Source organism: Ctenocephalides felis, unplaced genomic scaffold, assembly GCF_003426905.1.
Source record: "Ctenocephalides felis isolate EL2017-DRISC unplaced genomic scaffold, ASM342690v1 CF-g0.4_SCAFFOLD_01492, whole genome shotgun sequence".
NCBI classification, from domain to species: Eukaryota; Metazoa; Arthropoda; class Insecta; order Siphonaptera; family Pulicidae; genus Ctenocephalides; species Ctenocephalides felis.
Genome location: NW_020537646.1, coordinates 4866444 through 4881489, shown reverse-complemented (window position 1 = coordinate 4881489; position 15046 = coordinate 4866444). Strand labels below are relative to the sequence as shown.

General features: G+C 28.7%; 1 protein-coding gene and 1 pseudogene across 1 annotated transcript in view; one reads left to right on the top strand and one right to left on the bottom strand.

Annotated features, from left to right (window-relative positions):
• LOC113369848 overlaps positions 1-1353 on the bottom strand; it is a 3982-nt gene extending 2629 nt beyond the window's left edge. The window contains exons 1-2 of the mRNA XM_026610447.1: positions 1329-1353; positions 470-619 (exon numbers count right to left, since the gene is read on the bottom strand). Of these exons, the coding sequence (XP_026466232.1) occupies positions 470-605 (136 nt within the window). The 5' untranslated portion in view covers positions 606-619; positions 1329-1353. The remainder of the gene's footprint in view (positions 1-469; positions 620-1328) is intronic.
• A 9310-nt stretch (positions 1354-10663) lies between these two features.
• On the top strand, positions 10664-13884 carry LOC113370304 (annotated as a pseudogene).
• The last annotated feature ends 1162 nt before the right edge of the window (positions 13885-15046 follow it).

Genomic DNA, 15046 nt, shown 5'->3' with positions numbered 1-15046 from the left:
TTCCATTGACAATTCTTTGTTTGATCCATTCATTTTCGGCACTGGTTTCTAAACTGACACTGTCCATGCAACGTTGGCGACAGAAGTTGCGGACGCCCAACCAATCTTCCTCAACACCAGCCAATTGTGGGTCACGCCACGAGAAGAAGTATCCTTTGCCTGGAATAATTAACAGGTAATAAATAATAAAAAGATAAAAGTTCACTCTATATGAATTCTTTTAATAAATGACCATACTTTCATACTAATGTTTTTATGACTATTTTCTTGACTGCATAATATTATTTTCAATATAGATAACTATATCAGTATTATTATAATAACTAACAATCTTGTTTTGATTTTAATTAATGTTTCTTTTTTCAATTTTAATTAAATAAAATAATTCAGTACACTGGTAAACACATGATTATAATTTTTTAATAGTTTATCATTAAAATGATGGTTTTTCCATATTTTTTTCACATACCGTCTGGGCTACGTTCGTGTATCGTCCTTTGGGCGCAGAGTGCAGGTACTGGTGGTTCTAAGATGCGTCCATTCTGGAACTGAGCTGATGCCAAACCACACAGGGCCAGGCCCAAAATTGCTACTGCGAATTTCATGGTGATCAGTTTCCCTACAAGGTAATAAATAAGTAATAATAATTAAATATCAAGCTATAATTGAACTTGTTATTCATATCATTTGCATGTGAACATAAAAAAGCATGCCAAAATAGGAATGGCCTCAAAAATTAATATTATTGATATTGAGATATTCAAACAAAATAACTTGGTCACTATGTCCAAAAGTTTCCAAAATTTGAATTCAAAACGTTTGTATTGAAATTGCTCTACTACCACTACTACTAAAAGTATACCAAAATAGCAACTGTCTCAAAATTTAATATTATTAATATTGAGATATTTAATCAAAATAACTTGGTTACTATGTCGTGTATACTGATTTTAAATTAAATCATGACGAGTTTCCAAAATTTGAACAATAAACGTATGTATTGAATGAATTTTTTCTACAACTATGATGACTGTTCTTGCTGGAATTCTATAAACCGAAGCAATTTGGAATTAAATTATGATGAGTTTCCAAGATTGTAAAAAAAAAGTTTTGAAATATGTTCTGGAGCTATGAAGCTTAGGCAACCAAAACATGACAAAAATCCGTTTATTTGAAATAAATCAAGACCACTCATTACGTTAATTTTCATCGAATTCCACGTCTCTAACTAACTATTATAATCACTTAAAACATCACTAAACAACATTATTTGTCTCAATTTCTGTCCACGGAATCAATTTCCTCGTATGTCCTTTATCAGTACGTACCTTCTCAGTTATTGTCCGGGTGTAAAACTGACAAAAAAAACGACCCAGGCCCGTTTATATAGATTCAGGTGGGTGCAGTACCTATGCGTGACCTTGTGCCGCGCGTGTCTACAGCGCCTGAAGAATAAACAAGTGTCATATGCCCCGCGAGGCTCTTCTTCCGAAGAGGGGGGCCGATTGTTAGACCCGGGTCTTCTTCGGCCAGTGGGGACAGGAGAGGCCTCAATGAAAGATGCGTACGCTAATGTGTTTTTCGACATTTTTTCAATGCTGAAGAATTTCTATATGCTTTATTTTAATTGTGCTCTTAGATAAGGTTTGTTTTGTTTGTTGGTTAACACTTGGACGTAAGAAGGAAGAAATAGAGATTTTAGGTTGTTTTTTCATAAATAACTGAATTATGAAGAATGATTTCAATTGAAACGAATAGTGAAATGATACCGCAAATTTTGCAAACTACACCAAAAAAATAAATTTTGGTAGATTTTTTTAAATTTTTTTAATTTTTTTTTTTCATTTATTTCTTATAACCAATCTGAACCTTGGGTTCAATGCTGGTAATTATTTGTAATATCATTTCGTTCTTTGTTCTTATGTTCAATTTTACAATTTGTTGCTATTGTAGTAGTTCCAATATTTATTAGCTATATTACCACTTCTTAAAAGCCAGTTTTCAAAGTTTCGTGTTAACATGAACAGTACAAAAAAAATTAATTCATCTAACTTCATAATATTTACTGAAGTTTAATTTTATTACTTATTTTTAATCAATGTTTTTTAAGTTCCTACTTTTGGGTAAAATAATTTAGTTTATTATTTTAGTAAACATATAGAGTTATATGATGAATGACCAAATAATGTGATGCTACTCCTGAATTATGAAGAATATTTTTTTACTCTTGAATTATGAAGAACGATTGCAGAATAGTCTGAAATAAAATTATATGGCAAATCTATTAACCCATAAAAATAGAACAATAGAGATTTATAACTGTGTTTCATTGAATACTTGTAATGTTTTATCAATATGTTGTGTTCTATTAATATTCTCAACTTTTTTTTATAAATGCATTGTTTATAACTTTTTCTTAAACATTTGTATAGTTCAATTTTATCATAAACAGTATACAAAATTTTATTATACTTTACTGTTGTATAACATTTTATTAATTAGTGATTTTTAATTTCATAACTTGAATTTACTCATTGCCGAAGAAAGTAAGCCGAAACATGACAGAAAATTTCTTTATTGAATATTTAAAAAAATTTCACTCATAGTATTAAAATTTGGAGTTGTTTCTATGTCCACCTTTTAACTTCTTACTTTTGGTGAAATTAACCTAGTTCATTATTTTTTAATTTTGACAAAATTTTCTAAAATTATTCAAAAAATAATAGTATTGGATTACGATTTGCTAATCAAATTAAGTGAATAATGAACATTATTTTAAGTATCTATATTTTTTTAACATTATCCATAAAGATCTGATTGACATTCACAGAGATTTCTTTCCATGAAAACAAATATACTTAATGAGATAACTGTATATCTAATTAGACAACTCAAAACAACTTGTAATAGTTTGTTATTCAAACATAAATACAATTTCTGTAACAAAGTAAAATTCGCAATTCGACTAAATTGATCTAACTACATTTGGCGGTCAATCAACCTTGACAAATGGAAAACCTTCGCAAAATAAACGAACGATATTTGCTCTAGTCTATTTAATAAGTCAAGAATTATGAAATACACTTTTGGCTTTATTTTGTTTTCTTCAGAAGCGTCAATGTCGTTATTGAATCATCTGTTTCTTAGTATTAAGGAATACATGTTGCGGTTTGGGAACAATTTTTTTCTATTAATTTGAGGTACTGTGGTTGCAGAAGTAATTGATTTTAACATGTATGATCAAAGATGTAAAAAGGCCGAAATTAGACAAAAATTTTAAACAATATAAATGATAGACGCTTCCAGAATTCTCTATCCCATCTCTTCTATCGGCAGTGTTATGACTATTATTATGAGTAATCTTCAGCAATAATATGCAAAATAGAGTGCGTTAATCATTATAAGACATGAATGAAGAAAAATGAAAGCTAGTTCACTTTTAATAACTAATGTGCGAATCGTCACACGACAATTAATGACATGGATCCATTTGTCAACAATATGAGCCCGACAATGAGACTGCACCATTCATACTTGAGCCCCGTGGGCATACTTATTTCTAATTACAAAGTACGAACAGTTAACTGGTATACGGTCAATTAACAGAACCGAATTTACTATGAAAAATTTTAATGTAAAACCACTAATTCAGCGGGAATTTCTATGATTTTGCGTAGAACTACGGGTTCTATGAGCTGGAATTCTTTATTCTAGTAGTTTTCTGGACAGTGCAACCCAGCGGTCAACCACTCTTCTTTTGTTGGGTAGAATATATACATTAAATATTCATATTTCATGATGTTGACGTAAGAGTTGGCGTTGGCTGCAGCAATGCCCACTAAAAGTAATTTTCACTTAAAATCATATTTGAGATCTTTAACCTCAAGTAGAAATTTAGTATCCTACCACTTGGTACTCGAGTTTTCGGGCCTAGTTTGTGCTAGTCTACGTTATCAATTTATTTATAATTTGTGTCAAAAGTACCATCATATTTTTTATCTGGGAAAAGTACCAATCTGTATATAAATGCATTGGATATACGTGAAATAGAAAACATTCTATTCAAAAGTAATTTGTTGGCGTCGGACAATTTCACTAATGACCTATTGCTCAACCCTGAGTTAAAAATAAAACGTTTTATATTAATACCAAAGTTAAATTTATGTTATTGTTATATAGATAGTATTTTTTTATTAATATTAATTTATAGTATTTATAAACTCCATGTTCACATTATTGGCATTGACACTGATGACTTGAGTAATGAATGTGATTACTGCGGTTTGGAACAAAAAGTTTAAATTAGTGATTATTTTCTTATACAAATTTTGATTCAATATAATAAATAAATCACTATTACCACTATTAACTCACTATTAATATCAAAAATAAATTTTAATATCATGAATCAATTAATATTACTATTAGTACAATTTAATATGGCGCTTCTGCTGATCAAATGATGTATTTTTTATATCTAGCAAAATTATTTATTTTGTTTATTCATTGGTATATTAATATTTTTCAAATTCAATTATTTTTCATTTTAAAATAGAATTGTTTCAATGAGTATCATTTACAAAGTTGTAAGAAATCTGCATTTTATCGTTTAATAAGAAAAATGGCCTTTTAGAATAAATTTGTTTTTCGTTTAACAGAGAGAGTTCTACAGAGAAGTGAAAGTGCTAATTTGCAAAAATTAAACAATAAATTATAATCTAATGAATAATTAAACTTTGGCAACGGTAAAGCTAAGTCATTCCCATATACTTTTTGTTCAAATTGAAAAATGATAATGAATGATGAATGATTCACAGATGCTTTTATTTAAATTTATGCGTATAATCGTCACAGAATGCTATTAAATCAATAAAAGATACATAAATATGATAAAACATTCATTTCAGATATGTCAGATAGGTATACTAATATAATATTCATGTTAAACTTAAGAAACGCATTTCGCTCAGTTTTGGCTAAAATTGCAAATGTAATCAGATTTGCATTTCTTAGAAAATTGTATAAGAAGTAAATTTTGGCAATTTGATTTCGCTGATGAAATGTGTAGTACAGGTTGCGCGGTTAGTTTCACGAGATGATCAGCCGAGTCGTTTCTTTTAAAAAAATGACAATTTTTATAAGATTATGTATGATGACAAAGCTCCTAATATTAACGAACATCCTAAAATATCATAAAATCAATAAAAAATTATCAAAGTTCAGAACTATGGGCAGAGTGGCTAAATTTCAATTCCTATTGATTAGGCTAATTATTTAAAACTAACGAGGAATTTTAGCAAATTACTTCCAGGAAAAATTACTATATTATTAAAATTATTAAATCAATACAAAAAGAAATAATTGTGTCCTATGTTCACAACTGTGAAAAGCACTGTATTGTTTTCTCCTGACTTCTAAAATAGCTGGTATTGCTTTCGATTTATTCAATTGCCATAACGGGTCACTGGGCCACCAAGTAATTTACTTGAACATGTTTTGCCGATTGTTGTTCTAAAAACTGGTCAACATATACACCGATGTTTGTATTGTACCTGCATAAATTTAATGTTGTGGTAAAAACAACAATGGTCTTCCTCGAACTCTTCGTTTAAAATAAGGTGTGACTGCTAGAATAAGCAATGAATACAAATATCCTTTAAATATTGCAAGCATCTATTTTGTAATTATTTTTGCCCTTGCATTATTTCCTTGGCTATTATTTAAATTGCAGGTGATTCTTATACCCAATTTGCGGAAGTAATTTTTCATTGAGGAAATTTGCTACAATTGCTCTAAGGAAAATTAACTTTCACCTCTGCTTAGAGAGGAATGCATAATATAACTATTATACTTATTACTACATGACGGATATTATCGTTATGATCATAGGTTGTAATAGTTATAGGTATTGACAATGTGGAGTTAGACTCATAAAAGTGAATTTGAAGATTAAAGGATATTGAACTTTCAATCTTAATGGATCAACTCATACTCAAAAATTGGATAACCAGTAGAAGTTATAACAGGGCTACATTTGGGTCTTTCTCGTACAAAATCCGCTTAACAACTCACCAAGATCTCGTATGCAAATTGTCCTCCTCAAAGAAAATCACATAGCATAGCGGCATAAAAATCCAATAACCATGCAATACCTACGACATGCAAACGAGGATAAGAGGAGGAGTTGGTCACTTGACCATTGTATGAAATGTGACATGATTGTGTCGGATCTAATAGTTAGTCCTTGTCGGATCTAGGACGGGTCGTACGTGTTAGATCATTGTTTTACAACCCTCTCGTGCATGCCAAGCGCCGACCATCGCCTTGCTCTTCCATTCGATACAGGTACGAATTAGATCATGCAGGTAAAAGATACGTGATGAGTTTGATTGATGAATTCTAATTATTTATGAGTAATACACTGAGAAATGATGTATGCAGATGACCTACAGCTTTTTCTTTATAAAGCAAAGGAAACAGTTTAACGAATCTCAGGCTTTGGCCTGGGTATGTCGGGCTCAATGCCTTCGGGGTATAATACTGACTAAGACCACCGCTTTTCCTTTGCTCCTTATCCCCAAGGCAATCGTCATTAGGCATTACTTTATGGGTGGAGGATCTAGAATGCTACGATTCTTTTTCTTAATCAGACTTTGGAGTGGGTATGTTGGTCTCAATACCACCGGGGTATAATACCGACTAAAATCTCCGCTTTTCCATTGCTCCTTATCGCCACGGAAACCGTCATTAGGCATTACTCCATGGGGAGGATCTAGGATGCTACGATTCTTTCTCTTAATTATCCTTTTCCATTTGTACTAGTTTATCTATATACTTTTCTCCTAATTAGTACCATTCTCCCTTCTTCTTTCAAGATGACCCTCATAACTCCACGATAGTCTTCAGAATAAGAAGTTTTACTTCTGATTATTTGTGAAGCTCGTCACCTTGCTTCTATTCAGTACAGGTACGAATTAGTTCAAGAAAATACGTGCCAAGTTCGATCGCTGAATTTTAATTATTTATGAGTAAGACACTGAGAAGTGATATATTTTATAAAGATGACCTGAGGTGACGACATTTCTGTGATTCATTTGTTTTATTATGGTGGAGATAACCACAAGGATCAGAAGTTATTTTTTCTAAATATTCACAGATTGATTGTGAAGTTTGTGAAATACAGTTAATATATAGAGCTATTTAAATTAAAATTTCTGACATCTGCATTGAATGGTGTGATAAAATATTTGACCTAGGCACTTTGTTTGGAAATAGCTTTTACCTTTATCTAAAATATGGCGCCAATGCACACTAATGTGTAGGAATTCTAGGAACAAAACAGTCACTAATTAGCATATACTATGCAATTGGAATGGATTATTTGGTACAGTCCAATCATTATAGTAAGTTCACCTCGGAATTTCAGACACCCAGCTGTAAGTCTGTAAATACCCTTAAATAGCACCCTAAAAGTTGTCTCAAACCTACATATGGCAGGGTGTACGTACCATGTGCAGGTTTTGAGACAACTTTTAGGGTGTTTTCAGACTTACAGCTGGGTATCTCGAATTCTGAAATTCTTACCTAATTTAAGCTTAAATAACTGGATAAGGAATAATTCCACTATAATGGTGAAGAGCGCACTATGACGTTTTCTTTAGGAATGCAATTTAAAAAAATTGTTTTCGATAGCACTGATTATATTGTAATAGCTCTATTTATTGATTTATTTTTTAATCATCGGTAATTGTTCACAAATGTAAATATTTTAATTTATGCTCAAGCGCGTAGTTGAATGTAGGTCAGGTAATCAAATCAGTTTGGCAATTCGAAACTTTTGGTAATTGAATTTTTGAAAATAAATGGTAACTTTAATAGCAATAAGTAAACTATTGAATTAGTTAAAGTATACGTTTTGTATGGTTAACAATATAGCAATATAATTTGTATGGTTTCGATTATTTGTATTTAATATTTCATCACTCTGGACACTTTATTGATTTATTGGCAGCATTTCATCTTTGTATGAACTTTGCCATTTTGTAAATAATTTTTATATTGATTTATTTTTTTGTTGTTTTTCTAGGGGACATCAAAATAAAATAAATATTGTTCTTGCATTACATTTTTTGTACAATTATTTGAAGAATTATTTGGAAGTATATTTTTATTTTTTACTTTACTTGTTTTGCAAGATAATGTTTAATTCGCTCATGACTTCCATCTAGTTTATTGGATTGTACGTTTGATGAATGCTAAAAAATTATCAGCAAATACGGTGTGCGCAAATTTCATTTAAAGATCTAAAGCTTTGTATCTTTTACCTGTAACGTTTTTTGAATCGTATATCGAATATATTTTTGTATATACATACATAAATTGTATAAATTATTTTCATAGAAAAGAGGAACTCGAAACAAAACTCACGTAAGACCTAAGAATAATTATTATGCTCCATTCAAATGAGATCTCGTTTCAGTTTCGCTTTCTAGTTCGTTTTGTTAGGAAGATATTGAAAATGAGACAGGTATTTTCAAATAATTTTAGGAGCACATTGAACTTATGGTATTGTTCGATAATAATGAATAGAATCTATTGTCGAATAGTCGCAAAGGAAAACGACTTCATAAATCTGTTATTTGAATAAGATATTTACTACTCAAGTAACAATAACCATTATATTGCATCTACTCGTGAAATCATCGAATTCTGTTTTTCCTGCGCGCTATTGTAATGGGTGTCAAGGAAATATGATAAATGACGATATTTGTTATTTTTGTAATATTTAAACATTTCTTTGATAGAAATTGAAAGCAATTTTTTTTTTTTGGAAATCGCGGAATACTAACTTTTACTCGTGGTTACTTACTTACATGCTACTTACACATTTTAAGGAAATAGTGTCTTTTCCATTAGCTGCATTTTTTCAATAATTCAAGATAGTGTATTACTTTTTACAAATTTTTGGCAATATAATGAGTTTGTTTTTTATGCTTTTAGTAATGAATTCAGATTAACAATGAAAATAAAAAGAGTCAAAAAAGATAAATATACAAATCGATGGAGGAATTTTGTGATGGATGTACGTGCAAAATATTCCTAAGAAAGCCGCGCCTACAAAGTACATATAATGCAAAGAATATATTTTCTCTTTTAACGAGCCACAACCTAAACTAGCGTAATATTTGTTCTTCGTGAATTTCACGAAAATGAGAGTGCCATTTGCTCGAAAATAACAAATTATTGAAAAAAATTAACTGTATCAAAAACTCTATACTTAAAAATTATATAGTTTAATTACTTTTGCTGCCATTCTAATATGAAAATTAAAAATATTGATGTGAACATATTGGACAGCTTTTGGGACTCCAATTTTTCTGATGCTGCTGCCTCTGCAAATTGAATTTATATTTAGATGTTTATCCTAAGGCCAAAAACCAAGAAAATTAACAATTCGGATTTTCTGGAAAAAATATAAACTCTTTTAGTTAATAAATGCATTTATTCTCTGGGCTTCATTTGTATTCTCATTACGATATTGCTCTGATCTTGCTTTAATGTAAATAAATTTTATTCTATTGTGAACGCGTACTAAAATACTTTAAAAATGAAGAACAAATTACGATTTGAATACTAATTAAACGTTTTATCCATCATCGTTTATAAATAGATAAATCCAAGTGAAAAATGCATGAAGATACTATTTTATATATTTTTATTACAATTTATAAATTTTAATAAATAGAATTAAATAGTATAAGTAGTATTAAATAGTAAATTATAGTAAATAGATAAATCCAAGAGAAAAATGCATGAAGATACTATTTTATATATTTTTATTATAATTTATAAATTGTAATAAATAGTATTAAATAGTATTAGTGGATATAAAATAGTAATTTGTAGTAAATTGATTAATCCATGAAAAAAAATGCATATAAAATGTATTGCCTCAATTGTAATTGTAATATATAAATATTAAACAAGATTAAACAGTTATATTTTTTTAATTTTTAAATTTTCTCAATTTTACTTATAAATAAGTGTTATTGAAAAGGCATTTGTAAGTCGCATTAAAAGAACTAAAATAAAATTTAAAAACAGAGAAACATTTGAATTGCATTTTAACTTCAATTTTTGAATTCTTGATTCATATGTACATACATATATATAATGAAGTTTTATTTTCAGGCTGCAATAACTGGAAATTTAAGGCGTTTACAGTTTGTATTGGTTTATAAGTGAAAGTGAAGAATTTTGTTATGACATTGTTCTCAAAACTGAAATCTATTTGTACAAAAATTTAAAAATTATATAGTTGATGTATAAAATACTTTCTCCTGCTCGTGATTTACTTATCCTTCTGTAAGAAGAAATTAAAGTACATATGTTGTAATATAACAAATAACAAAAAAAGAATGATATTTTAAATATTATATTATAGCTAACTTTTTACATTGAATAAAATTTTTGATTATTGCATGAATATAAAAATCATGTTTCCATTTTTTATAATTTCAAAATTCCCCGGGAATACAATTGACGTTGTGCCAAATGTCACGAAGCAGGTTTGCAAACCTACAAAAAAAATGGTAAACATCAAATATGTTCTTTGCCAAATTAAATGATTTTTATTTTTATTTTAAATTTGTAATATTTTCTAAGTGTTTTTTTCATTCATAAATAAAATTAATTATTTTTATTTATTTATAACAAATTGATATATAATTGTGCAACTGTTGTGATAAGTGTTACTGTCAAAAGTGGTTAGGTTATAAAATACTTTTCGTTTGGTTTTGGATATTATTTAAATTGATTGTGGATAAATTTACTGAAATTTAGCATGTTTTGTTGTCTAAAAGGATGTTTAGATACTCTAGGTTATTCAAACAATGTCCCCATGCGAGTCAGGGAAAATCCAGTGCGACTGGACACATCACATATGGGTATGTAAAATAATAAACAAACAGTAAACAAATATTTTATATCACTATCAATTAATTTATTATTTTTCTCCAAAGGTCACGAAGTGGTTATTGTGAAAGGTGGCCGAAGAGTTTGTGGCTCAGGGGCTGCCTTAGCTAGTGCACCTTTAGTGCAATCAAAATCTTATTTTGAAGTTAAATTACAACAAGCTGGTTCTTGGTCAGTTGGAGTCGCAACAGACAAGCTGATTTGAATCATTCGCAAGGTTAGAAAAATATTTTTTTATGGAAATGCGGCACAAGCAACAGGTTGTTCATAATATATTTTTGAATTGTACCTATATTGATTCTAAATAAAATTGTATCGTGGCTCTTTAAGACATTCAAATTTCAATTTCAAACTTCAAATAGAAATATGATACTAACATAGATATGAATTGCATACTTTTATATACCTATATTATCTACAAATAGAAGTATAACTAATATTAAATATGAATTACAGTAACATATCGGATGGTAAGCATCTTACATCTATTTTGTGGAAAAATGTTTCCAAGCCTTTTCTTGGCAGTTTTGTATAAAATTAAAAATCACCTATTCTGCAGAAGTTCTATTAATAAAATATTTTCAAAAAAGATATGCAAACCACTCCTAAAAACCACATTTTTCATGTGTGTCCTGATTGCTATCTAAATATACAATAAAAAAATCTATCGCAAATAATTTTGTTGTTAAATATAGTATAGTAAAGTTACATAATTTAAGAGTCAATAGCAGTCGAAGATTTATGATCAATTATTGTAACTCTATTATTGAATCACAATAATTACTAAATTGCAATAATAATCCCATATCATTCTTATAAATTACAATTTCTTCATATGTTGAAATACTGTATGAATTTATATTTATTATATGATAATTCATTATAAATTGATATCTAATTTAATAAATTTTGATGTAGTGATCCTAATTCAGCTAACAAATTTATTTATTTCTATTTTTTTGTGCTATTTGAAAATTGATCCAAAATTCTTTATCGAAGTATAATGAACAAAAAAGATCTATGAACCTTTTAAAGCAACTTTATAATATATAATGGATTTTATTATATTATGTTTATATGTTTTATAATATATTATTATTATATGTATATATTACATTTTAGGATTTTTTCAGTAATGATTAATATTATCACGTCTCAATTAAAATTTATTACCGTTATGAATTTGCATAGATAATTATTAAGTGAAAATTCTCATTATCAAGACAAGTTTGTATTATATTTTTATTGACCTCTCATATGATAAATGTAAGATTGTTATCGCGATCGAGTACAAAACGCCCACATTTATCTGATGGTAAACGCGTGTTTCTTTTCTTACTTAAAATAAAAGTTCTCATTGTGATAAGTTTTTTTTTCCTATTATTTGACCTCGAAAATATCAATTATTTGTTATTAACATATATCACGCTATTTAAGAAATAATAATAAATTTCTTTATTCTTTGTGATACAACTAAATTTTACGTGGATTATTTAAAATTTGCGTCTGTTCAAAGGTCAATGCCATCATAGAAAGTAATCTTAATGGTTTTTACTATTTTTAATCTTAACTTTTTGTACTGTTTTGATTTTAGGTGGAAACGATAAGGAATCTTGGTGCCTGAATTCAGATTATACCGTCCGGCACGACAATGTAGTTATACACAGGTATTTATTATTTCAAATGAAATTTTTTTGACAAATAATGCAACAGACCCATGAATTCTTTATGACCCATGCCGAAACAATCTAATTATCTAAAGATCTATTTAAGAAAATATGTATCTGTTGTAAGCAGTGGCGTCGGAAGCAACTTTTTGATGGGTGGGCTTGTTTTTTTTTCAGATTTCAATATTTTTGATTTATTTGCTTAACTTAAAATGTTCGTGCATGTATACAGTACTTTATATTTCATTTTCATTTTCTTTATTTAATTATTTGCAATATTTTTTTATTGAGCAAATAATATATAAGCAAATAATATAGCTAAAGAGATGAGGATCTCGCGAGTCCACAAACGGAGTTCTGTTACAAATTACAATTATTTCATAATATTTCGTTCCACAAATACGGATATGAAATTGATGGCCAAAATTATGTATTTGGCATAAACTTATTTGCTATTCATACGTGAATGTTAATTGAAAAAACGAAAGTTTGACTTTGACGTTGATTATCGACGCCAAGGACGCATTCCTTGGTAATTAGATGTGAATGACATCGATACTAAATTTCTTGTCGATTGCTTAATTGATTTCCGAGAAAATTCATGATTTTTTATATACCCATTATATATTTATAACTTTCAATATTTTTAATAACAGACATTCCTGAATGCAAGCTGTGTTGAACCAGCATTTAACTTCTATTTTTTTCTTAATACCTTTAAGAATTTAAGTAGAATAATGCTTGAATTCTACTAGTTTTATTTTGTCTATGTTTAAATGATTTTTGTATTATATTTTCTACATATACACTATATCTGTTTATGAATGTTATCTGCAAAACAATGACCATTAATGGATTTTTAAAATGTGTATAGAAAGCAACAAGATAACAAATGCACTTGTTTAAAAAATGTAGGCTGCATACAATGGTGTATTTAAATTTACTTTCTTTATGTAGTTTTATTTAAATAAAATATACTAGGTGTAAGTAGCATTTTGCCTTAAGGAAAGTTGCATGAACTTACAATACGTATAAATATTCTACTTGATCCTTAAGAATTAAGATTTATCTAAAATTTTTAACTCTTTATTTCGGAAATTAAGGTTTCGCTTTCACCAAAAACTAATCAATATTATTTCCAATTTTCCAAGTTGTTCATAACATTAAACATTATTTTTTTGCAAATATTACAAACATTTATTTTTTTAGAAATATTATAAGCCTGCTTTTAGTAGGCCTATAATGTTTTAGAATGTTTATTTAGATGATCGCTCTATTAAAGGAACCCAAATAAAATTGTAAAATTTAATTAAAGAATTTTTTAATATTTAATTACAAAGAAGCGTCCCGGATGATTATTTCTAAAAATTACTGAGCACGATTCCTCCTGAATTTTTTCCAACGGTTTTTAAATTTTCAAAATCAGTTCAAGATTTTTTTTTGCAAAAACCTTGAAGAATTTTGTTCTTTTCTGCTAATTCTGAAGAATTGGCTTCGCCGATAGTTTCGCAAAACTAATGAACGTTCGTTCTTATGGAGTTTTTATAATAGCACCACCAGGCCTTTAATATTTCAGAATTTTTATTTAGCAAACTAATAATTTTCTCGCTGTGTTAAAGGAATCAAAAAAAATATTTTTAATATTTAATTACAAAGAAACGTCCTGGACGATCATTGCTAAAAATTAGTGAGCACGATTTCCTCCTGATTTCTTTCTAAGGAGGCGTGACGCTTTTGGAGATAAAAAAAATCGCGAAATATCACGTGGGGGAGCGAGGAGTCTAGTAAGCTATCACGTGTATTTATTTTTTACCTGAATTAAAAAAAAATCCCCAACATTTTCAAAAAAAAAATATGTTTTTTTCGTAACTAAAAATACACGTGATGTTTGGCGGGGGTAATTTGAATATTACAAAGAATCACCCAAGGGGGGGTCCAAAAATTTTTTAAAAAATCGATCACGTGGTTAATGGACGCCTCCTAACGGTTTTTAAATTTTCAAAGTCATCTCAGGATTTTTTGCAAAATCTTGAAGAAAAGGATTTTGCAATTTTCTGCTAATTCCAAAGAATTGGCTCGTCCGATGGTTTCGCAAAACTAATCAACGCTCGTTCTTAGCGAGATTCATCGAATGGCTTTTTTGAAAAATATTAAATTTGTAATATAAAGATTTGTTAAATTATTTTTCTAATTTTGATCTCATACGATTCAGAAAACATTAAATTAGTCAGACGGGCAAATTCTGGAAGTTAGAAAACTTCTTTTCTGGAAGTTAGAACCCCAATAATTCCTGAAAAAAATTAAAGATTACCTTACCACAAAGTATTTATTTCATTCGAATTAATATTTCTGATTATTCTTGCGTATAAATGTTAGGATAATAATCTCAAATGTCAGCAATCGTG